Source organism: Scylla paramamosain, chromosome 17, assembly GCF_035594125.1.
Source record: "Scylla paramamosain isolate STU-SP2022 chromosome 17, ASM3559412v1, whole genome shotgun sequence".
NCBI lineage: Eukaryota > Metazoa > Arthropoda > Malacostraca > Decapoda > Portunidae > Scylla > Scylla paramamosain.
The window spans coordinates 5,227,501-5,252,500 of NC_087167.1; the positions used below are offsets into that span (position 1 = coordinate 5,227,501).

Genomic DNA, 25,000 nt, shown 5'->3' on the forward strand with positions numbered 1-25,000 from the left:
CACCGTGAGAACTCATTAGACTCAGTGATTGTAGTAGTAGTCGTAGTAGTAGCAGTAGGAGTCGTAGTAGTAGTAGTAGTAGCAGTAGTAGTAGTAGTAGTAGTTATCGGAGAATTAGTATTAGTAGTTCAAATTCACACACTTATTGCCGCAAATAAACAGTACAAAAGTGACAAGCACACGTAAAAGGGGAAAGGCCGTGGTCTGCCGAGGTGACACTCCATAACAGACAGAATAAACCAACACACACACACTCTCTCTCTCTCTCTCTCTCTCTCTCTCTCTCTCTCTCTCTCTCTGTAAGGTTAACGCGACTACTCTCAGTGTTGAAAGTTAGACTGAAAGAAGGTATCTCTTTTCTTTTTATTCGTCTTCAATTCACACCATTGAAGGTTCTGCATAAACTCTTCACAAACACCCACAAGAGAAGGAAACGCAATGTACAGATTAGACTTTCCAGTGACTCTCTAGTGGCGGCTGTAGAAGGAATTCAATGTCCCGGTGTTGTTTGGCATTGAGGAACCGTGTGGCAGGTAACAGTGAAGGGTTTAAAGAGCTCTACCGGATGTTCATGTGAAAGGATTATGTAATTGTTTTTAATATGTTGAACTCTTTGCGTAAACTGAAATCACGTCTTCAGTGTACAAAAAAAAAAAAAGCATTACTGGTTGAACAAAATGGAATATTGTAGGTTTTCTGTGTTTGTTTATGTAATCTCTGTTATTCTGTCTATAAATTGTCTAGCTAAGTAAGGTACCTCAGTATGTGTGTCTGTGTGTGTGTCAGAGAGAGAGAGAGAGAGAGGGGGGGGTGAGGGACACAACACAATATCTTATCTCAGCAAACCACTTCAAGTTCTAACAAGTTTTCCAGTGTCTCGTGTCCACAGAGGAGGTCCCGTGAGTGTAACAAGGCACGTTATAGTGTACTTCATTTTTCTCCTTCCTCTCCCTCCTGGCCGGTGCTTTGCTTTGCTCCCGTGAGTCACTGAGGCACATCCAGACTGGTCCACTAGCGAGGTAAAGTTAATCAAATGAGCAACACAAGTGGTTTTTTGGGTAAGTTAAACAAATAAGTTATACATGTTTTTTATTGGTTCATTTTATTATACAAATTACATATATGGAAAGAAAGAGGGAATAAAGAAAGAGGAATTGAAGAACGTGAATGGAAGGAAATGGGATATCAGAAAAGGTGAGGGTAGAACTAACGCAGCAAGGTTGGGGAAAAGAAAGGGAGCAAGGAGGGGAGATAACAAGGAAGGAAGCACGGATGGATGAAGAGACTGAAGTGAGGTGGTGGTGATAACACGCGTGAGCTTTGTTCCGATCGCTTTGAGAAGGACATGAGTTTTGAGCAATTATGAATGAAAAGTTTGTTAAGGCAGATTTACTAAACATAATATCTAATTATATAAATGTACAATGTTTTTTTTTATTGAAAAGATTATTCAGTATAAAAATAAAGGCCTCGGTATCTTTTTGCAATTTTTTTTTTCATTTACGTGATACCAAATTAAAAACAAAATAAATAAATAAAAAGAGCTTCTGGACCCTGAATTCCCCCACTGATTCTGCTGCCAGCTCCTGCACCTGCGTCTCATCCAGCTTATTCTGGCGAACGCGACGCACGGCAATGTGACGCGGTCGCCTCTGTGTTAAGGTAGACCTCACCCGTGATATTTATGCTGCGTCAAGTGGAAAAGCTCGGTTCATGCTCGCTCTTTGTTATAAGGCAGACAAGGAGCACTGTTTGAAATGTCACGTAGGTACAGTCAGTCATCTATGAGAGCAATCCTTCGCATTGGATGAGATCTTTCACAAATATTGTACTGCTGAGTTACAGAGGGATGAGTACACAAGCTTACCGAATCCATCACATTTGGAAGTGATACAAAAGGTGTGATGTACATAATAGTAAGGAAAATATGATAATTATGATAACCGTGATGATGACAACGAGTGCGACTGTTATAAAGCAACAGTCGCAGCAGTAGTAGTAGTAGTAGCAGTAATAGTAGTAGTAGTAGTAGTAGTAGTAGTAGTAGTAGTAGTAGTAGTAGCAGTAGCAGAAGTAATAATAATAATAATAATAATAATAATAATAATAATAATAATAATAATAGTTAAAAGGATTGTAGTAATAATGATGGTAGTGACAATAATAGAAATGATAACAGTTAGATTAGTTAAAAAGTTACACACACACACACACACACACACACACACACACACACACACACACACACACACACACATATACGTATAGACATCATGATAAGACTGAAAAATTACCATACTGTATCACACGACAGTTAGAGAGAGAGAGAGAGAGAGAGAGAGAGAGAGAGAGAGAGAGAGAGAGAGAGAGAGAGAGAGAGAGAGAGAGAGACAGAGAGAGAGAGAGAATAATTTGAGTAAAATCTGGAAAAGAAGAAAATAACAATTTTTTTTATTCTCTCTTTCTTTTGTTTACATTTTACACTATTTTCACACTATAATTTATGATTCATTTGTACACACACACACACACACACTACTCTCTCTCTCTCTCTCTCTCTCTCTCTCTCTCTCTCTCTCTCTCTCTCTCTCTCACCAGCGCTAGGAGAGGCGGGCGTGTGTGTGACTCACTAATACCACCACCACCACCACCGCCATGGCCAGGGCGAGGGTGATGGAGCAGTGCAGGGAACCCATAGGGGGCGGGGGCGCGCTGCTGAGACCCCCTGATGCACGGCCGCCCGTAACTCGTCCGCTGGAGAGAGGCGGGGGAGCAGCGGTGCGTTAGTGTGGTGGTGGTGGTAGTGGTGGTGGTGGTGGAAGGATATGATGAAAGTAGAGTTGTGTGTATATTTTGCAATAGTGGTAGTGATAGTAGAAGTCGTGATAGTAGAAGTAGTAGTAGTAGTAGTAGTAGTAGTAGTAGTAGTAGTAGTTGTTGTTGTTGTTGTTGTTGTTGCGTTGATGGTAGTCACGTCTAAGATAATATTATTTTATGTGTAGCAGAAATTATAAAGTTTTCTGCAAGCTTTCGTAATTTTTAAAGAATTTACAACATTCAAGAAAAGATATCGTGTGATGTCAAATTTCAAATGTATTGTTCATGTAGTTGTTTAGACACTTAGTGCATATAGCAGAAGTTACACTGTCTGGGAGAAGTCTGTTATTTAGCGACTGTGAGCGTCATCTTACGTCTGGCAGCAATTAAAGTATATGCTACTGAGGGAAGTTATTGTACGTATCGGGGAAAGAGGAATGTCTGGGAAGAGTTGTCAAGAAGCTATAAGAGAGAGAGAGAGAGAGAGAGAGAGAGAGAGAGAGAGAGAGAGAGAGAGACAGAGCATATTTTTCACTCACCTGTATTTACGTGAACAGCGACGGAGGCAGCGGCGGCGACGGCGGAGGAGGAGTTGACGGGGACACAAGTATAGTTGGCCGAGTCTTCTTCCCTGACGGCGGAGAGCGAGAGGCGGGACGTGGTGTGCTCCAGGGACTTCTCTACCTGAGGGACGGGACAGACAAAGCTAAGCAAGACGAGCTGACGGGTAGGTGAAGGACAAGTGGGGACAGGTGAATATCGAGGCGTTGTGGCGGATGGCGAACAGTCAGGGATAGATGCTAAGATACTGAAATCTATTAATGATATACTAGAGAAACTGTACGTAAAAAAAAAAAAAGAACGATGAGCATTTAAATGGGACTCAAATTGCTGAAACTGGAATGAACATTATAAAAAATCAGGAAAACCAACGACTGGAGGATTAAACGAGAGGTATTTTTGTCATGTACTTACTGCATGGTATTTTAAAGAATACCCTACCATCTATGGGCAACTTTACGAAACAGTTTGACGAATACACCGCTGTCTGACGTCAAACTTCTGAACCACTTAACGTAATGCATCCTTATACTGACAAGCTTTTGAATTAGTTTGCCAGACAAGCTTGAACACCGTGATATTACTCAACAAGTCGATAATACACAGCAGCGCAAGATGAACCTAAAAAAAAAAGACGGAAAAGAACAAGTACCACAGCGAGCTTTCTCAAGGTCTCAGCGTGGCTTGAGTTGGATAGAAGGCAGTGAGAGCAGCGGAGGAAACGAGATGGAGGCAGTGAGGTGATGAACGTGTGGATCATACCAACCGTTGACTGTCGAAGTAGTTCACTGATGAGAGCTTGAGACATCCAACACACCCGCACTTCGTAAACGTATCAAGAGAACCGTACTGACTCAAGCGTGGTAATCTAAACGGTAAATCCTTTCAAGTACTCTTCAGCATAAGTGAATCTCAGATTGCGCGGATTCTGTCAGTCCAGTAGACAAACCATGTTGGTAAATAGGCTGAAAGTTTTAGCCAGTATAGTGTAAACATCATCTTTGCGTCGTACTAAAGTTTTGAGACAAGTAAAAGCATGTAGGTGTGCAGAAAAAGGGAGAGGGTACAAGGATTATTTAAGAGACGGAGAAGGAGCAGAGAGAGAGAGAGAGAGAGAGAGAGAGAGAGTGAGAGAGAGAGAGAGAGAGAGAGAGTGAGAGAGAGAGCAACAACTGAAAGAGTAGCAAGGGTGTGGAGACGGAAAAAGTAAGAAAAGAAAAAAAAGTGTGGAAGAAGGGAGAGAGAGAGAGAGAGAGAAAAAAAAAAGAAAGTAGACAGAGGATGACAGAAGCGTGAAAGAAAGAGGTGAGGGCAGATAAATTATGTGTGTGTGTGTGTGTGTGTGTGTGTGTGTGTGTGTGTGTGTGTGTGTGCATGCGTGGTTATCGAGGAAGAGTGATGGCAGGAAGAGAGTGGATGCAGCGCGGTGAGAACACTGGTGGGAGGAAGAGAGGGAAGAGGCGATGGAGGGAAAGGAAAGGAATAAATTAAGAATAGCTGAAGGGAAGGAGAAGAGGAGATGGTGGAAGAAAGAAGAAGAAAAGAAGAAAGGAGAGAGCTAGATTGAGGGAGAAGAGATATAGAAAAGAAATGGGTAGCGGAAGACAAAAAGGAGAAAAAAGAAAACGAAAAGAAGAAAATGCTAAGAAAGATTATGATACCAACTTGGAAAAAGAGTAGAGGTAGAAGCTCCTGTTGCTGGAAATGGACGGATGTGTTATGAAGATGAAGTAGAAGAAATAAAGGAGCAGCAGGAGTACAGGAGAAACATGTAAAAGCCAAATAGTAAAAGTGACACAAGATCTTCGGAAGACGACTATTCTGAAACACTTCTGCGCCGCATCTTCACTACTTTCAAAAGACTCTAGTTGAAGTTAAACGGATTTTTACGAGTGTTTTTACAGTTGAAGCGACAGAAGAGCAAGATTTTCTATAATATCAACAGAAGAAACACTCTTAAGAACCCGGTTAAGGATCTTTGTGGCTTTCGAAGAGAGCCGTGGTGAGAGAACGAAGCGTTTCTGAATATGGGTCTTTGTGATGCAGTGGTGGATATTCCGGGAAAGGTGATGGTGGCTTGTTTTGTTTTGTTTTCTTTTTTTTTTTTTATTATTTTTATTGGAGTAGACAGGATGGCTGGACGTAGGAAGTGTGTAGATTACTTCTGAGGGTTTCAATAATGTCCTGTAGACGTATTTTCAAAGCTTAGATGGCGCAAGCAGGATTTTATTATTATTATTATTATTATTATTTATTATTATTATTATTATTATTATTATTATTTAGCTATTTTATTTACTTATTTGTTTATTATTTCCTTAGGTGATTCATGTACGTAGATGTTCATGCATGCTCCTCAAACTTTCATTGTGTTGTGGCAGGATGGTCAAGGCTGGCCAATATCCAATTCAGCCTTGAAGATAATTTTAGCGTGATCAGTAAAGAGTCGTGGTTGTGTCGTGTTAGGGAAATTCGACTCCCAGCTGGTCTTTCTCATGGTTATCCTTTACAACGCTCGCTGTTTCAAACATGAGGTGTCACTGATGCATTTGCGCTCGAACACAGAGTTGGCAGCAGCGCGAGGGTGATCTTCGGCCACTAGTCGATTGCAGAAAAATGGTCAGGATTCTGTTTCACTCTAACTCGAGACAAGGGATTCACTACTTCGTGCGTTGACCACTGGCTAGTTTCAAGTACATAAGAACCTTTTAAAGCATGCGTGACTACTTTTAAAACGATGGATTTGGAGTAATTATATTAGAAAAAAAAAAAACACACTTGTACGCGAAGAAGAGCTTTCCTAAAATGGAAATTATACATAGCGTATAGAAAGCAATTTTGAAGAGCAGCGCGGAACAGCACATTTAAAGAACATGGTGAACTTGCGGTGAAAGGGGAAGATGACTAGGGTGTGAAGGAGGCTGGAACTGAATATAGTTCTGTATGGAAGATATGGGGGGAAGAAAGGATGAGATGGAGAACCACTGAGGATGTACAAGTAAAACAAAATCATTAAATATATATGTGTAAATATATCACACTGGCAGTTACAAGAAGAAAGAAGAAACCTGGGAAAGGACAGCACTTCCGAAGACAAAGGAGATGGCAGTTGGAAAAGCTTGAACATCCTCACTATTCAACAACTCGGTAATACACGGCAGCGCAAGATGAACCCAAAGAAACACGAAAAATAACAAGTACCCAAAGCGAATTTTTATTTATATATATTTTTTTTCAAGGTCGGTGGCGTGGCTTGAGTTGATAGAAGGCGGTAAGGGAGGCGGAGGAAACGAGGTGAAGGCAGTGAGGTGAAGATTATTATGAAGTGAATGTTAACTGAAGTGGACGAAAGGAAAAGAAAGAGGGGAGTGATAAAAGTGAAGAAAAATGGGGCGAAACAAAACTGAGGTCGAGAGAAAATGAGGCAGAAAATTGCGACGTTAGAAAGAAAAAGAAGAAGAACAAGATCAAGAAGAACAAGAAGAGAGAGAGAGAGAGAGAGAGAGAGAGAGAGAGAGAGAGAGAGAGAGAGAGAGAGGAGAGAGAGGAGAGAGAGAGAGAGAGAGAAATACGAAACTTTCCTCATAAAAGAAAACGTACGGCATCGAGTGAATTTCCCCGTTTTTCTATATTCTCTTTTTAGCGTCTGAGGCAAAATATCAATAAAAATCTAACGAAAAATGCCTGAAATAATAAATAATCTGATAAACCATAAAATTTAGAGTAAAATAAAGCTTAGTTAATGAAAGAATCACAGCCAATCAGTACGCAGCTTCTAATCCAGCAACCAATGAACGCCGCGCTACCAACAGAAGATCCTTGTGCTAGTGGCACGTGGGAGAGAGAACAGGTAATAGTGTGTTTTGGCCTTTTTTCAAGTGTTTTCTTCGTCTCCACCGCGCGTCATGGAGAGTAAAGCCGTGATTTAAGGAACAGTACTTGGTTCTGTGGGAGGGAGAAGGATGGATGTTTGCAAATATGGGGACTATAAGGAAGAAACGTGAAGTGTATGTGTGTGTATGTGTGTGTGTGTGTGTGTGTGTGTGTGTGTGTGTGTGTGGGTTGAGCAGGAAATGAAGAGATGAACAAGGCAGATATTTTACTTTACTGTTATGGCCGTCCTTCTTTCATATTTAAAAACATTGTGTAAAAATGTTTGCATGGACACACACACACACACACACACACACACACACACACACACACACACACACACACACACAGAAAAGTTGGTTATGTGTGTTTTTAGGTGACAGTAATACGAGTAGTGCAAAACGTGTTGAAAAAAGTTTGTATGTGATTATGGGAAAAAATGTCGGAAAAAAAAATAAAGTTAATTGAAGTAAAATGATTAATCAAGAGAATAATGCATAGTAAATGTTGACCTAAAACCAACGGCATGCTAGATTAAGGAGCGAAAAAGAATAAAAATAGATAAATAAATAAATAAAAGAAAGAAAAATCAGTCTAGAAACAGGATTGTAAAATAAAAAAAAAGCTGACCAGTAATAACTAAATGCGAAAATACAGATTAATTAAGGAGATGAGGGGCGGTAGCGAAATTAGCCCCCAGAAATTACAACATAGCTCATCTCATAGGACTGAAACGAAGACGAAGAAGGAGAAAGAGGACGGAAGAGGGATACATTGTGCCCCGGATCACTTAAAGGAGAAACAAGGAAGGGAAATGATGATGATGGACTAGATGATAGACAAGCGAAGGAGGAAGATTACGGGAAAGAAGAATGAAGAAAACAACAACAACATTGCCAAAGTGAGGAAATTAGCGTTGATGTTATATATGCACTGTTTAAAACCAGGAATGTTCAAACCCACTGCTTGAGGAAGTTAACATGAGGCCCTCGGCAAGTAACGAAAAAATACTCTTAGAAATATAATGTTAATACTCTCTCTCTCTCTCTCTCTCTCTGGCCTTACTTTGTACTATAATTTTTACCTGTTAATCTTTTACCTTTTGGCTATTGACTTACTTTTACTTCTTTTTCTCACACCTGTGCCTTCCTTGCTGCCGAAACGTGGCTACGCTCAGAGTCTCATAACCTGAAGTGCTAGTATCCCCAGCTGTGTCAATATATTTTGGCATGGTGATAGGAAGCACTAAATTTGTAAGAACATTCCACACTGGTAGGAAGCCTGTGTCACTAATCTGTGTGGCACGTAACATGTCATGGGGTGGTGAACTATAAAGAACTGGCTAAAAGGGATGCTGATTTGGAAAAAAAAAGGTTTAAAAAGGGAGGTTTTTGCGAGTTACTAAGAGGAGGATATTAAATTTGGTGGGATTTGTATGATATTTGGTGTGCATATGCTTTTGTATCTTAATCATGAAATCCTTAAGCTTCATTAAGATACGATCATTAGTTTAGGATGAAAAAAAAAAATGCTGTCTTAAAATGTTATGGTTATAGTGACGTAATGACTTTCTAGATTAATTGTAGACTTGAAGTGAAGGAGAAGAAAGAGGAGGAAGAGGAAAGCAGGAGTAGGATACACGCACAATACGCAATTTAAATAGAGAATGATGATGATGATGATGATGATGAAGAAAAGGTTTGGGATTATATTGAAAATGATAATGATTGTAATGATTAAGTGTTGTATTTGTGGTAACGTGAGGCTGAACACTCAGGAGGAAAAAGATGAAAAGGAGAAAGAAAAAGGAGAAGAAAAACATCAAGACAAGAGGAAATATGAAGGAAAAAAAATAGAAAGGAAATGGAAGTAGGCAGGAAAAAAAAAAAACTGAATAAAAAGTAGGAAGCATGAAAGGAGAACATAAAGAATGAGAGAGAGAGAGAGAGAGAGAGAGGAGGAGAGAGGAGAGAGAGAGAGAGAGAGAGAGAGAGAGAGAGAGAGAGAGAGAGAGAGAGAGAGAGAGAGAGGAGTAAACTGGAAAAGAAAGGAAAAAAAAAACAAGTACTACCTACAAAAGGAAAAACAAAACAAAAAAAACAAAACAAAAAAACAAGAGGGGAAGAGGAAAAAATAGAAGAAAGAAAGAGTGATGGGAAGGAAGGAACACACACACACACACACACAAACACACACACACACACACACACACACACACACATGAGAAATAAGAGAGAAGGAAAAGGAGATTAAAAAGTAGCTGTTTTATGCACACACACACACACACACACACACACACACACACACACACACACAGAGAGAGAGAGAGAGAGAGGAGAGAGAGAGAGAGAGAGGAGAGAGAGAGAGAGAGAGAGAGAGGCCCTTACTTGCATGGAGACGCCGCCGCGGGGGGGAGTCGTAGTGGAGGGGGAGGGCGTTGCGAAGCCAGAGGAACAGCAGGGGGTGGCGCGCCTGTATGGGTAACCACGCACTCCAGCACGAGGGATGACCCGGCTTGCAGTACCCTGGTGGAGCCCCCGACGATGTGTGTCCCGTACTGGGGGTCTGGAGAGAGAGAGAGAGAGAGAGAGAGAGAGAGAGAGAGAGAGAGAGAGAGAGAGAGAGAGAGAGAGAGAGAGAGAGAGAGAGAGAGAGAGAGAGAGAGAGAGAGAATGATTGGTTAGTTAATTATAATAGTGGACGAAAGGAACAAGTTTTTATTGAGTATTGGGAGAGAAAGAAAGAGACACGGTAATGATTGGTGATTAACTGGGGGGAGAGAAGAGAGGTAGAAGAGAGACATGATTGAGTAGTTAACTGGAACAATGCGCTAAAACAACAGGTTCTTATCAGGTCTTGGGAGAAAAGGGAGGGAGAGAAGAAAGTAATGGATTTGTGGGACATTGGAATAGATGGATGGAAATGAAAGGCATGAGAGAAGGGAAAGAATAGGCTGGGATGGAAACTGAAGGGAAAAGTGTTGATTGAAGAGTCGAACGGTGGGATAGAAGAGGAAAGTAAGGAAATTTGGGAGGTAGGGAGGGGAGAAGCAAGGAGAGAGTCATGATAGTAGGAAAGGAATAAGGATGGGAGAAGAAATAAAGGGTTAGGAGAAAAGAAATGGCCGAGGTGGAGGGAGGGAGGAAGGAATAAGACGGAGGGAGAGGTGGAGGTGGAAGACATGATAAAGGGAAAAGGAATAAAGGATGAAGAAGAGACGAAGAGTTATATGGAAGGAAATGACCGAAGGAACGGTGAGAGACAGAAGTAAGAGGGAGCAGGAAGAAGAGGAAGGAGAGAGAGAGAGAGAGAGAGGAGAGAGAGAGAGAGAGAGAGAGAGAGAGAGAGAGAGAGAGAGAGAGAGAGAGAGAGAGAGAGAGAGAGAGAGAGAGAGAGAGAGAGAGAGAGGGTTTGTTAGTTTGTTAGTTTTTCATCCATTCGTTCATTCAATTTGCTGCAGAAAGTTGCCGGTGCGTGACGTTTAACAAGTCAGTAAGTCAGTGAGCAAACTTAGGTATACGGTGGCGAGACTGGTACGACTTTCATCCTCCTGTTAGGCAGTCAGTCAGTCAGTCCGTCAGTCAGTTAGAACTAGTCAGGGAACAGCAGGTCAGTCAGCAGTCAGTGGGGTCAGTTAGCCAATCTGCTAGTCAGTCAGTCCGGTAGTCAGACAGGCAATCCTCAGTTAGTCATTCGGTTTAGTTTGTCCGTCACCTGGGTGCTTGGTGTTAAGTGTAAGCAGAGTAGCAGGGGGTGTGGCGGCGGTGATATGTGCTGCTCGCACGTTATGACATTCCAGTGTCATGTCAGTATGACGATGGAGAGCTGCAGTCACCGGCATTGAAGTGTTCTTCACCGTTCGGGGAGTTACAATACTGCCCCGCACACAAGTGCAGCAGTCTGAGGCGTACTCGTATCAGGCTGATAAATACGTCTTGAGGGAGGCGAGATGGACACAGCGCAGTGCCATGTGACAGGACGTGACTTGTGCGCCGCAGCGTTGTAGGGCGTTTCTGACCTCGTCTCCGTCCTTGTTTACGTGCTTGACAGCAGTGGGGATTGCCAGCAGCCTGGCCTGGAGGATGGCGTACGTCGGGGACAGTGTCTGCTGGTGATCCACAAACAAAAGCTGGGAGGCGAGAGGCGTTGTAATAAATTACAGAGCGGATGACAGCGACAAAAATTTAATGTTTATCAGTTAAAGGACCCGTCCAATGCCACCTCGCGACAGGTATCGGAGGACTTCTAGTCACGCAGGTGAATGAGCACGCCATATAGAGCCACACCCCAAAAGTATTTTCGTGCCGGAGTGGAGTGTACATAAGCAAAACTGGTTGAGAAAAGTGGTAGTGGCTGAACAACAAGCGCCGCATCTTAGTAAGGTTCACCTAGAGTCATAGGGGAGGCACAGCGCTGGATGACCGTTATTAGAGGTCGCTGAGTGGCGGTGTCGGGAATCACAAAAGCCAGGTGTCTAATAATATCCTCACCTGTAGGTGAGTGAGAAACAGAAAAGCCCCTTCATCAGTAGCTGTGTTGAATATGAAGGGCCTGAGACAATTGCCTTGATGGGTGCCCAGGGTATGCTATTAAGAGGAAGAGGGGAACCCTTTAAAAAACTCATCCTAGCGCTGCGTCCTTCTAAAAAGGCATGACAGCCACTGCTGAAGTGGTGTCTGCCTCGGATTCCCCTCGCGGCCAAGGCTGCGAGGATGACAGATGGACCAGCAAACTGGAATGAAGGCTTTGTTCAAGTCGAGAAAGATTATAAGCCCCCGAGCGGGAGCGGATGGCCCACAGGAGTCATGAGGCAGATGACAGTATTCCTGCTTGGGCTGGGAGACGAAGAGAGGACGGGTGGGGATCGCTGACCTGCCACCGCAGACGAGGAATCACTTTATGCCGGAGCATTTTTTCCGAGAAGCCACGACACGCAGGGGTATAGGGCTCATATTTTAGGATTTATGGGCTTATGATGTTGCTTTTCCCCCAGACGTTCTGCCACCAGGGGGTACCCAAATGGATCAAGTGTCTCTGGCCTCGCCGTGGCTCCTTGCTGGACAAGTATGGAGCAGGTGGCCTTGTTTTTGCCCTGGCACTGTGTCCTGTGTGGTTTTTATGGTGGCATCCAGCGCAGCCAAGGTGAGCGGCGAGTCAGTGGCGGCTGCCTCAGCGCAGGCGGCAGCAATGGGTCAGCTGCTTGGATGTGTGATGGATCCCGCTGCCTCCCCTTGGATGGGTGGGGCGGGAAAGCAGCGGGGGACGTGCGAGAGGTTAAAAGGCGCGCTCGTCTTTCAGCGCCGTCGTGTGGTGCAGGGGTGGGTGGGTGGAGCGGAGGGCCGGGGGTTGTCAGCCGGTTAGTCAGTCGTTCATTTAGTGGGTGAGTCCATTAGTCGGTCTGTAAGTAAGTCAGTCAGTCAGCCAGTCCGTCCGCCTGTCCGCCATTCAATCAGTACTCAGTCAGCCAGGCAGTCAGTCAGTCAGTCAGTCAGTCCATCTAGCGTTTCAAGCGTGCCTGGCAGATTTTGACCAGAGTCGTTCTTTTGCTTGGTGATGGCAGGAGCTGGAAGAGGAGGAGGAGGAGAAGGAGGCTGCTTTGTTGTGATGATGTCGCCTTGTGGTGGTGACAGCTGTTTTGTGCTGCCCTGTGTGCTGGGCTAAAAATGTGACGAAAAACATGACAAAACATCTCTCCCTTTAGTAAGTTAGTTAACCTTGTTTGCTCTCTCTCTCTCTCTCTCTCTCTCTCCTCTCTCTCTCTCTCTCTCTCTCTCTCCTCTCTCTCCTCTCTCTCTCTCTCTCTCCTCTCTCTCTCTCTCTCTCTCTCTCTTTCTCTCCTTGACGCCCCTACCGTTCTCCCTCTTCTTCCTGTCCTTCAAACTTCCTCCCTCCCTCCCTCCTTCCTCAAAGCCTTCCTTTCCCTCCCCCTTCCAACGCTCCTCGGATCCCCTCCTCTTCCTTCCTCCCTCCTTCCCTCTTAGATGCGCCACTTTTCCTTTTTTCCTCCTCTCCACCCTCCATCCTTCTCTCTCTCTCTCTCCTCTCTCTCTCCTCTCTCTCTCTCTCTCCTCTCTCTCTCTCTCTCTCCTCTCTCTCTCTCTCTCTCTCTCGTCACCTATGCACCGTGTCATCTGCGTCTAAATCACTCGATCTATACACCAGACTTCCTCTCCTCTCCTATCGGTCACTAGCCAATGGCGCTGCTGCTCTTAAGTAACCCGCCAATCACGTCTGTCTGTGTAGGATCTGGGGGCGGGGCTTATCTAGTATTACTCAGCCAATCAGGTATCATGATGTAAAAGAGGACTTGCTAATTAGTGGAATGATTCGGATTTTTTTTATATATATTTTTTTTTATTTATTGGACACGGCAAGGGTTAGGGTTACGTAATTGTCCAGGGAAAAGGAAAAAAAGAAAAAAAATATTGCTGTAATTACTTTCCCTTCATTAACGATAAGAGGCAAGATTACCGGTACTTCAATTTTACGGGGCATTTTTACAAGGCTTGACGTAACTAAATTAAGAAAAATAACCTTGTACTGTCGCAGCCATTACCTTTCCTTCACTTCATTAACCTCTCCTCTCTCTCTCTCTCTCTCTCACTCACTCTCTGCGACGTGCCTCACTTCACTACTAAAATCTCAAATCTGTACGGAAATTTTTGCAAGCACCGACGCTAAAATAAAGGGGAAGTAGGTTTTGCGTTTTCTATCCAAGGTAATATATAGAGGTGGATGTTGAATGGGAAAAAAGTGTCTAAGAAATTGGTGTGTGGCTAAGAAAACGTCCACTGCACTAATATTTCTGCTAAACTTTTCCAAGCACTCACGAGAAAAGAAAAAAGAAAGGGATGGATTTTTTTTTTCTTTCTAGCCAAATTATATCTAGAGGTGGATGTTAAGTGGAAAGAAATGTGTAAAATTGGTTTCTGAGTAAGGGAACGTGCAGGAATTCACAACACTAATATCTCTGCAAAACTTTTCCAAGCACCTACGAGAAAAGAAAGGGATAAAATGAGTACGTTTGTAATTTTCCAGACAGGATTATATTTAGAGATGGATGTTGAATGAAGAGAAATGTCTAAAAAACTGGTTAGTGTCTCAGAAAACGTACGTCAGTTCATTGCACTAAATATTTCTGCTAAACTTTTCCATGCACTTATGATGAAAGAAAGGGGGATAAAGAACAATATTTTAATTTTCTACCCAGATTTATATTTAGATGCTGAATGAAATATCTAAAAGTGATTTATGACTCAGGGAACTAGGTATGTCAAATAGCAGTGAAAGGGTTAATAGAAAACGGGAGGAGAAAATATAACGATGACTGAAATATTCTGGAGGGTTAAGTATTTTTTTTTAACAAGGGTGGATACAGAACTAATTACTGGCATACATATTTCTTTTATTAATTCATGGTCTTTTCTCTTTCCTCTTCCTCCATGCCGTGTCTAATTTACTTCTATTTCTTTACGTTCATTTCTGTTTTGTCTTCCTTTCAACTTACTATTTAATTTACTTGCTTATGTTGCTTTTCTTTTATTATTTTTTTTTACCTCATTCTTCTTCTGTTATCGTCTTACTAATCTTGACAATACTATACTTCTCTCACATTGTTTTCATCTCTCTCTCTCTCTCTCTCTCTCTCTCTCTCTCTCTCTCTCTCTCTCTCTCTCTCTCTCTCTCTCTCTCTCTCTCTCTCTCTCTCTCTCTCTCTCTCTCTCTCTCTCTCTCTCTCTCTCTCTGAAGGCACCAAACAAAGGGTCAGCCTCTCCAGCCGTGTGTGTTTAGCGAACAAGACACACAGATAATGGAAGGGGTCGTGAAAGGAACGTCAATGTTGAACGAGAACGACATGAAACTGTACTACTTTTAGGGGAGAAACGTGTGTGTGTGTGTGCGTATGTGTGTGTGGTTGGGGGGTCCTGCAATTGTAAGTATCGTTCAGTTATTCCGTCTGCCGTGGAGTCTCGACGCAATAGACCGTGGCGTTTCCCCTTTTATGTGTGCTTGTTGCTTTTGTATTGCTTGTTTGGGGCAAGAGATGTGTGAACTTGAGCTACTGCTGCTTAAACTGCTATTGCTGCTGTTAACACTGCTACTGATATTGCTACTACTGGTACTGCTACTACTAATGCTATTGTTACTGCTACTACAACTAATAACAATACTTTTACTACTACTACCACTACTACTACTACTACTACTACTACTACTATTACTACTACTACTACTACTACTACTACTACTACTACTACTACTACTACTACTGTTTAGGATTCTCATTTAATGGACAGAAAATTATTTCTTTATGCGTGTTATGATTTTCTCTTTCGTTATTTTCATAGTTGCACTCGCAGCGTATGGTAATTGTTGGTATACATGAAAACTTAAATTCTGTTTTTCGTACAGAAGCAGTGAGGACAAATCCGTGTAGAGTGTGTGGTATGCCGTACAGCATTCCTCTTCACCTTTCTGATAAAGCACTAATGGCCATATAGTGTGCTTTGTTTCGTCCCCACCTTGTGTGTTGTGTCTGCCCTCCTTTCTTAAAAAAAATAATAATAGAAAAACAATTAAGGACATAAGAAAATAAGAAGCTGCAAGAAGCCTTCAGGCCTACACGTGACAGTCCCTCTATAAAACATGCCTACTTATTTTCATTTGTTATTCTCATCCATGAATTTATCTCGTCTTCTTTTAAAACTCCCTAATGACAGCACTAACAATACAGTACAATACAATACAGTATGAAGGGCAACAGCTGTGGAACTCTTTGCCACCGAAAAATAAATAAAATAAATAAATAGATAAATAAATAAATAAATAACATAAATGAAAAAAAAAATAAATAAATAAATAAATAAACACCGTCACCTTGTGTGTGTTGAAGAGAAGAATTGAAGCACAACCTCATGTAATGTACTCAATTGTGTATGTCATCAAATAGTTCACTATATTCGTATGTATTTTCACGTATGTATATAGGAGTGGGTTCGCGCAAGTATGTATGATTATATTGTAAATTATATAAATTGTGTGTGTGTGTGTGTGTGTGTGTGTGTGTGTGTGTGTGATAGAGAGAAAACCACACACACACACACACACACACACACACACACACACACACACACACACACACACACACACACACAGTAGAATAAAAGATGATAGTCGCTGTGATGGTTTACTAAATCAATTAAAGAAGAGAGAGAGAGAGAGAGAGAGAGAGAGAGAGAGAGAGAGAGAGAGAGAGAGAGAGAGAGAGAGAGAGAGAGAGAGAGAGAGATGACAAAATATACGTAGCTACAACCATACGAATGTAGCCCAGCCCCTGTAGACAACACACACACACACACACACACACACACACACACACACACACACACACACACACACACACACACACACACACACACACACACACACACACACACACACACACAAGATTGATGGCTACGAGATGAGAACGAAACAAAGCGGCCTAGTGTACTGGTGCTAATATATTGAGCCTGTTGTGTATTTTTTGGGGAAGAGAGAGAGAGAGAGAGAGAGAGAGAGAGAGAGAGAGAGAGAGAGAGAGAGAGAGAGAGAGAGAGAGAGAGAGAGAGAGAGAGATTTCCTAAGATTTCGTCATAATAAACCTCAATACAAAAAGGAAAAAAAGAAAAGAAAGAAAAAATAATAATGAATTAGAACATCAATAGAATGATAAATATTTTGCTGCGTGTATTCCAATTCCTGGGGTATAATATTTTCTGCACATTATCATTTTCCTGTCGTTTGTTCGTTCGTTCGTTCATTCGTTCTGGAGAGAGAGAGAGAGAGAGAGAGAGAGAGAGAGAGAGAGAGAGAGAGAGAGAGAGAGAGAGGATACTTGAACACTTGATTTATTTATTAACATATTTTTTTTATCTACCAAATCGCTCACTGATAAAAAAAATAAAAAATAAATAAATAATGTTTAATTTTTCCTCCCTCGCTGCATTTTCCCTCTCAAAAAATAAAATACAAATAGACAATAAAAAGACTGGAAACAAGCAAGAAGAGAAAAAGAAGAACATTTACTGAGAGAGAGAGAAAAAAAAGGTAAAGGAAAAAACTCATAAAACTTTTTCTTTCATTAATTATGTGAGGAAAGTAATATTTATAGACTTGTGGGAGTAACAGAAATATTAGTCTTCATTCTGTATCGTGACAGTGACTAAAGGAAGGAGATACTCGAGGAAGAAAGGGAAGATAAGAGAGAAAGAAGTGACAAGAGATGAAGTGCCACTAGAGAGAGAGAGAGAGAGAGAGAGAGAGAGAGAGAGAGAGAGAGAGAGAGAGAGAGAGAGAGAGAGAGAGAGAGAGAGAGAGAGAGAGCAACCTTACCTTGGTCTCCGGCGGCTGGTGGTATCTTGTATAGTCTACCGTCCAGGTAACGCTTATCTGTCAGAGAAAACGGGAAGAAAACGGTGAATCAGTGATCTGGTAGTAGGAACTGAAAAGAACCCTCCAGACACTTGTTTTTCATTAGTTCCTGGTGTATTGTCGATGCTTGAGAATATAGCAGGTCACTTATAAAATTTTCTGTGCAGTGATGCTAATGTTTTATTCTTCTTTTTTTTTTTTTTTTTTCACGGCAGGACAAATTTTTCTCCCATAATCGTTAATATATTTTCAGACACTCCTTTTTTTTTTTTTTTTTCTTATTTTGCTGTTGTACCCGTGTCTTAGATGGTTGTGTAGTCTAGATAAGAGAAAAATAACCTTTTGTTTGATCTCTTCGTGTGTGTGTGTGTGTGTTACAGCACTGAATTTTAAGCAAAACACGACCATAGCAGTAATTAAACGTTTCTATGTCTCATCTCTGTTACTCTCAAAAGCCGCTGCTGGAGGCTATTGAGGCTTTGAGGGCTGTTTCATGATTCTAGTGGTAGTTTAGCAAGTGTTTCGCATCGTTACCTTGAAATAAAATGTATGAGATCTCGGCTAGCCATGTCTGTGGGCTTTGTAAATAGTCCTTATGTGAGAAGGAAGCGTTTTAAGAATACTGTACGAGTGTATATTGTCAAGGGAGCTAGATCTGTGTGGCTGTCTGTCGCAGTGACGCCTGATTTGCCAACGTAACCAACATTATTAAGCATGTAATGAATGTTAATCTATCGGAAACTTTCGTAATTTTCACCGTGGTTCACTCTGGTAGAGGAAACTACTTTTTTTTTCAGCTAAGTTTTATTGTCATGTGTTTAATTGATGTTGCAACGCTTTATTTTATCCCTAAGTTAATGCTTGTCTAACCTAATCTGACTTAACCTGAAAAGCCCAACTTAATTTATCGCTTGGAGTCTCGTATATGATTCGTACAAAAGGAAATAAAAAGAAAAGATTGTGACGATAATGACTTGCAAAACAAAATCAAACATACGATATCAGGAGGAATTGTACGCTAGAATTTGACGATCATACATTTACTCGTATTTCATCCTTATATGGTAGACATGCATCTGAACCAATCCAAAACTCTGAGTATGTTAAATAAAGGTATGGTAAGGAAATCTGCAACGCCTCTGCCTCACCACAGCTATTTACTCGCAGGTTTGACTGTCAACGTGCTGTGGCTGGAAGTTTGTGAGTCATTATAATGGTTGAATGACACTCGATGCCGAACACGAGGTAGGAGTCTCTGCTACGCTTGGTTGCCTCGTTATTTTCTGAAGAAGTTGGCTTCGTGCGTAGGTAAGTAACTTATTCCGTTCTTATATTTCTGGTGCTTTCTTTCCCCACGGATTGAGTGTTACGCTTCGGTCTTCATTTTTATCTATTTATTTATTTACTTTTTCTTTTGGGGAATGGGTGTTAAGATCATTATTTTGTTTTGTTTCGTAACTAAAAAAATCAGCGAAAGAGTAGTGGGTCTTGATATTTTCATACCCGCGCCCTTTAAGCAACTTCCTCTTACTGCTGCCTCCCTCACTCCATTAACCAAGACAGGTACTTAGAAAGCCTTTATAATTGAAAATAACAACACAGTATTACGTCTGTTACTTTCTGACAAAATCACTTTAGGCAAGACTCAGAGTAGGTTGGTTCTATTTCTTCCCTTCTCGCTTGGCGCCTCCTTGAAGTAGTAACTACTCATGCCCTCCCAAGGCCAAGGGGCGCCCCAGAGCTGCAGCCTCGCCGCCTCGCCGTGTCTCCTGTGGTGTGCCAGCATGTAATACCCAACTCACACGAACATCCGTCACTAGTCAGATTTTTCACCCCCTTTTTCAGCTTCAGCCACTAGGTTCACTTTTAACCGAGTCTGTCTGGCATCCTCGCTGCTCTTTGTGATGGTACTAACTTCTATAGGTATTCTGTATCATCATTGCAAATCTATGCAGTACATACATTGCAACAACAACAACAGTGACAATAGCGACACCACCACCACCACCACCACCAACAACAACAACAACAAGAACAACAACAACAACAGCAACAGTGACAACAGCGACAACAGCGACACCACCACCACCACCACCACCACCAACAACAACAACAGCTAAAAGAGAGAGAGAGAGAAAAAAATATTCTTTCGTCTCTTCAAATCTTTCGGTTTCATCTTGTATTCTATTCCTTTTCTTTCCTCTCCTTTTTGTTTTTTTCTCTCTCTCTCTCGCTCTCTTTCTCCTTTGGTTACATATCACTTTTCACGCGCTGTGTTTTCTCCCTCTATTTTTTCTCTTCTCGCCCTTTTGTTCATTTTCTCTCTAGTGACAAACTCGCTGCGGCTACACCCACCCATGAAGGAAAGTGACTCATGTTCTCTCTCTCTCTCTCTCTCTCTCTCTCTCTCTCTCTCTCTCTCTCTCTCTCTCTCTCTCTCTCTCTCTCTCTCTCTCTCTCTCTCTCTCTCATCCAAAACAATTCCAAATTTCTTCCGCTCCCAAGATTTTGCTAAAATTTTTCTTCCAAAAGACAAACAACAATTCAGTTCTTCTCTTTCCTCCTCCTTCTCCTCCTCTTCCTCCTCCTCCTCCTCCTCCTCCTCCTCCTCCTCCTCCTCCTCCTCCTCCTCCTTTTCTTTCTCGTCCATCTCTTTTATTCACTATTTTTTTTATTTTCCCATTTCTTTTTTTCTTGCATTTCTTCTTCTTCTTCTTCTTCTTCTTCTTCTTCTTCTTCTTCTTCTTCTTCTTCTTCTTCTTCTTCTTCTTCACCTCCTCCTCCTCCTCCTCCTCCTCCTCCTCCTCCTCCTCCTCCTCCTCCTCCTCCTCCTCTTCCTCCTTTTCCCCACAGGCATGTTCGTCCTCCTGAGAATGCAAAGTGTTCCGGAAAGGAAGAGAAGGAGGAAGAGGAGGAGAAGGAGGAGGAGGAGGAGGAGGAGGAGGAGGAGGAGGAGGAGGAGGAGTATGTCAGAAAATGTGGCCGAAGGATTTTCTTTTAACCTCTCTGTGACCTTACGTATGTTTCCTTCTTTCTTGTTTGTTTCCTTTGTTTCCTTTGCTTTGTACTATCTTTAATATTGACGATATATGTGTGTGTGTGTGTGTGTGTGTGTGTGTGTGTGTGTGTGTGTGTGTGTGTGTGTGTGTGTGTGTGTGTGTGTGTGTGTGTGTGTGTGTGTGTGTGTGTTCATGCTTGCGTACGTGCGTATGTTTTACTAGTTTTATCTTATTGTGTTGCAACGATTTTTTTTCTTTTTTTTTTGTCGGGATTCGTAATTGTTTTGGGAACTGAAACACACACACACACACACACACACACACACACACACACACACACACACACACACACACACACACACACACACACACACACACACACACACACACACACACACACACACACACACACACACACACACACACACACACACACACACACACACACACACCTGTGCAAGCGTGATTAATAGCCAGGAGCACAGGTGCGTTAATATATGAACATTATGAATGGCAGTAGCAAGAGATGTAAAACAGTTACTGGTGGACTACGGAGCAGCACCACTATCACCTTCATTGAACAGCGCACACCTTCAGGTTGAGAACATCACCAATACTAATGTGAATTGCACGTTCCTATAAAAAGAATGTGAAAATTGCAATGCAGTTTGACATGTGGATTTGAAAAGCTTACAGTGTCATGCCTGTGTCCTTGTGTCTTCATATTTCATTACGTTTATTCATGCACAGTCCGCGCAGCTCCAGTAACATTTGCGCATATCGTGAGTGATGTACGCGTGAGGTGCAACACGAGGGAAGAGGTCCTCTTGGCTGTTGGTATTAATGATATTCTCTGATTCACTGTGTCAGTCAACCAAACCAAAAGAACATGAATATTCTTCAGGAAATAAAAATTCCATCTCATTTTTTTTCCCAGCAGGGGTCACCTGCTCCCGCGCTGTGACAGCACGCGGGAACACCTGAACAATGTCCCCACGATCGGTCATTGTCAGAAATCGATTCTCTGCCGCGCTCACCAAGTCTCACGTGCCCTGTGCTTTGCGTTCTCTCTGTCTTGAGTCCGCTGATATGGTAAGCATTTCCTTACCATTGCTAGTCGCAGTATCAGAGGATCAAGGTCATGGGAAAATGCTAAATCCAGCGGAGGTGAATCCAGCAACTTAATGGACTGCTGGCCGTGACTGTACTAACGGATGTGTATCGCAATCGGCCAGATGCTTTAAATCACTTAATTATAATAGGTATTAACGAGAGGAAAATCACGATTTAAATTAGTTTAAACAAATGAACTCATAAATTCTTATTCCATTAACTTGGATAAATATATAATGTAGGACAGCAGCTTCATTCAGAGGGATGTAGTGCGTCATGGACTTATTTATGAAGCTCTTTATATTATGTGTCTCTGTAATGATTTATTTACCACATATGCGTAATGTAATATACCCAATTAGGCTACTATGGTACCTTCATTGTTACATGTCTTAAATGTACTCGTCATGGGAAACTCCAGGTTATTTCTTCCAACATTCGTATCATGTAAAGTGTATCGCGTAGAAAAAAAAATGTTGGAGGTGGGGTAGAAGTGCTGTGGAATGCCTCTAAGGACGAGCACGCTGGTTCTCTTATGCTAATGATTGAAAAGAACGTGATGTGAGTGTTCCTAAGCAGCCATTTACAGTTGCCGTATCACGGAAGTTACCTTTCCCAGACAGCTTATTTAATTAAGTTGTTGTTATTTTTGACATGCCGATGTCTGTGAAGCTGTGCACTCATGCTTTAAGATATTTTGATTTTCGGGGTTAGTTTTGTGATCGATGGAATAAAAAAACGAAAAAAAAAGGCTAAAAAAGAAGTATAATGGTTATAAATAATACATTAATATTATTTTACTTATTAATAACTAGCTCTGATGTCGGCGGAGTTCTAACCAATAATGCTCATTGAATACTCATCAAGCTCTCATTTCCCGTTGTTAGTCCATTCTTTTAGTGTGTGCGGGGAGTGGGGGAAGGGAAAGATTCCAGCTGAAATTTCTACGTAACGTTGTATAGTGTCCTAAAATCGTATCATTTCCAGTTGAGTACACTTACTTCTCGTTATATGCGGCCTCTGATTATGCGGATTCACTTTTTGCGACAACCTTAAATGTGCCAAATATTCTCCCGTTTATAAGATATTTTAAGCTGGCTGAAGATTTATTACTGGCTGTAATAGTTATAGATCCCAGCTTGGAGACGAGCCAACACTTCAGCCGAGAACTTAAAGTCTTTCCTGGCACCATGCAAGGAAAATTATGTGGCCAAAAAACAAAATTCTGCCGAACAACGATGACGAAATTCTTGAAACCCTCTCCAACACCCACCCCGCCACCACCTGAAGGCTCATCTGACGCCCCACCTCAGCTCTCTCCACTTCACCACCATTCCTATTCACCATTCTTATTACTGATGTGCTCAGGTGCTTCTTTACTGAACTGTTATGCTGAAAAATCCCGAGATGAACACTGGGAGAGGATCAAAATTGAGCCCTGGAATGCAACTCCTTATAATTAATGTAAAAATAGGTTCACACTTTGGAGATTCTTAGTTTGAGCGGATTTCTTAGAGCTTGACCCCCCATATATCGAAAATTAGGTGTGTTTTGAAATTTACTGAAAGTGTTTTGTATCCTGTTGATCATTTCATGTAACCTCTGATTTGAAATGTTATTGATTCAGCAGGTATTAATTATGGCACACAGCATCTCGTATGAAAGTCCATTTGTCCAATTGAATGTATTATCATGCAGTATTTAGTGAGCATGAGGAAATTACGTATTGATATCGGCTGTGACATAAATATTGGTAGCATTACTTATTTCATCCCCCCGTTGTTTACTTTTATTCTTTTTAAGTTTCTCTCCCCCTTTTTATATTTTCTCCAATCTCTGGTAATATGTTTTGATGCTTGGTTTGATATTCTTCACCTCCAGTAACATTCTGACCTTTTTCCCGCTGTGGTCGTCTTTTGTTAAGATTCAGAAGGCATTGAGAGTTGTTTGCATGCACTTACAGAACAAAAGGAAAGAGAGAACAGAAGGTTATTTTTGTAATAAGGTACATAACTGTTTAGGAGACCGTAACACAAAAAAAAAATAACCTTTCAAAAAAGTTGTAGGAGATTATGGGAGAAAACAGCTAGCAGTGAGAATGTAAAATGGCCATTTGTAAACTGTGGCAACAATTCTGGCACTCATTTCATCCCACAACACCTGCTAGAATTTCCAGCTCCATAATCAGATGACTGGCATGCACCACCTGGCTCCCACCCAAGACCCTTCCATGAGAGGGCCGAGCAGTGTAGCGTGGAGCACTCGAGGCACCCCGGTACATGATAAAATCCTGGTCACGCTCATCACTGTTCTGACTGCACATGATAGCGTGATACTTGTTCGATTTTAATAATGCTTGACGATTGATAGAAATAAAACTGTAGGTACGGAATAGTTTAAACTTCTCAGTAACGCTTATGCTGTCCAGTAATGTCTAGAAATTGTACTCTGAACTTGAACACCATTTGATTTAATTTAAAAAGAATTTGGTAACCATTGGCGAGGGGAGAGAGGGTTGATTGTATTTATTGTATTTCTGCTATTCTGCACCATAATCTTCGTCACTAGTGGTGCATAGGTACTGCCGCTTCTGTTGTGCATGTGTTGTGAGGGTGCAAGGTACGGAGCTGTCATATCAGAGCAGCAAGCGAGTGTATAAATTCTCTCTCTCTCTCTCTCTCTCTCTCTCTCTCTCTCTCTCTCTCTCTCTCTCTCTCTCTCTCTCTCTCTCTCTCTCTCTCTCTCTCTCTCTCTCTCTCGTTCCCACATATTTTCAGTGTTCCCATACGTGACGCTGATTTTATTATTTTTTCCCATAATTATTGTTCCATTATCTGATGAACGAACGGTGCGGAATGTGCACACACACACACACACACACACACTCACACACACACACACACACACACACACACGGACAAACACGGTAATATCTTTTCGTTGTATTTCCTATTGTGTTATGTTATGAAATGCGGTTTTTTTTTTCATGGTTTGTTTAATGCTTTTGTTGTCTTACCTTTATTAATTTATGTATGTGAATATGATTTTCTTTTTTTTTTTCTGTTTGTTTTTAGTCCTGTTTTCTATTCACATTTTTGGTCATGATGGTTGCCGAATGTTTTGCCTTTTCATTGTTTATTTTATGCTTTTTGTTGTCTCATCTACGTTGATAAATTTATCTGAACTTAATTTCTTTTTTTTTTATTTGTTTTGTTTAATTTTTT

At 41.6% G+C, this 25,000-nt stretch overlaps 1 protein-coding gene and 1 long non-coding RNA gene across 2 annotated transcripts in view; one reads left to right on the forward strand and one right to left on the reverse strand.

Moving 5' to 3' along the window:
• Positions 1 to 2,543: 2,543 nt before the first annotated feature.
• LOC135108659 (uncharacterized) overlaps positions 2,544 to 25,000 on the reverse strand; it is a 53,163-nt gene continuing 30,706 nt past the window's right edge. The window contains exons 6-9 of the mRNA XM_064019820.1: positions 17,626 to 17,682; positions 9,639 to 9,816; positions 3,357 to 3,501; positions 2,544 to 2,754 (exon numbers count right to left, since the gene is read on the reverse strand). Of these exons, the coding sequence (XP_063875890.1) occupies positions 3,498 to 3,501; positions 9,639 to 9,816; positions 17,626 to 17,682 (239 nt within the window). The 3' untranslated portion in view covers positions 2,544 to 2,754; positions 3,357 to 3,497. The remainder of the gene's footprint in view (positions 2,755 to 3,356; positions 3,502 to 9,638; positions 9,817 to 17,625; positions 17,683 to 25,000) is intronic.
• The window catches only part of LOC135108660 (uncharacterized), a 31,638-nt gene continuing 14,451 nt past the window's right edge, over positions 7,814 to 25,000 (forward strand). The window contains exons 1-2 of the long non-coding RNA XR_010272377.1: positions 7,814 to 8,152; positions 18,832 to 18,972. This is a non-coding gene — a long non-coding RNA (uncharacterized LOC135108660). The remainder of the gene's footprint in view (positions 8,153 to 18,831; positions 18,973 to 25,000) is intronic.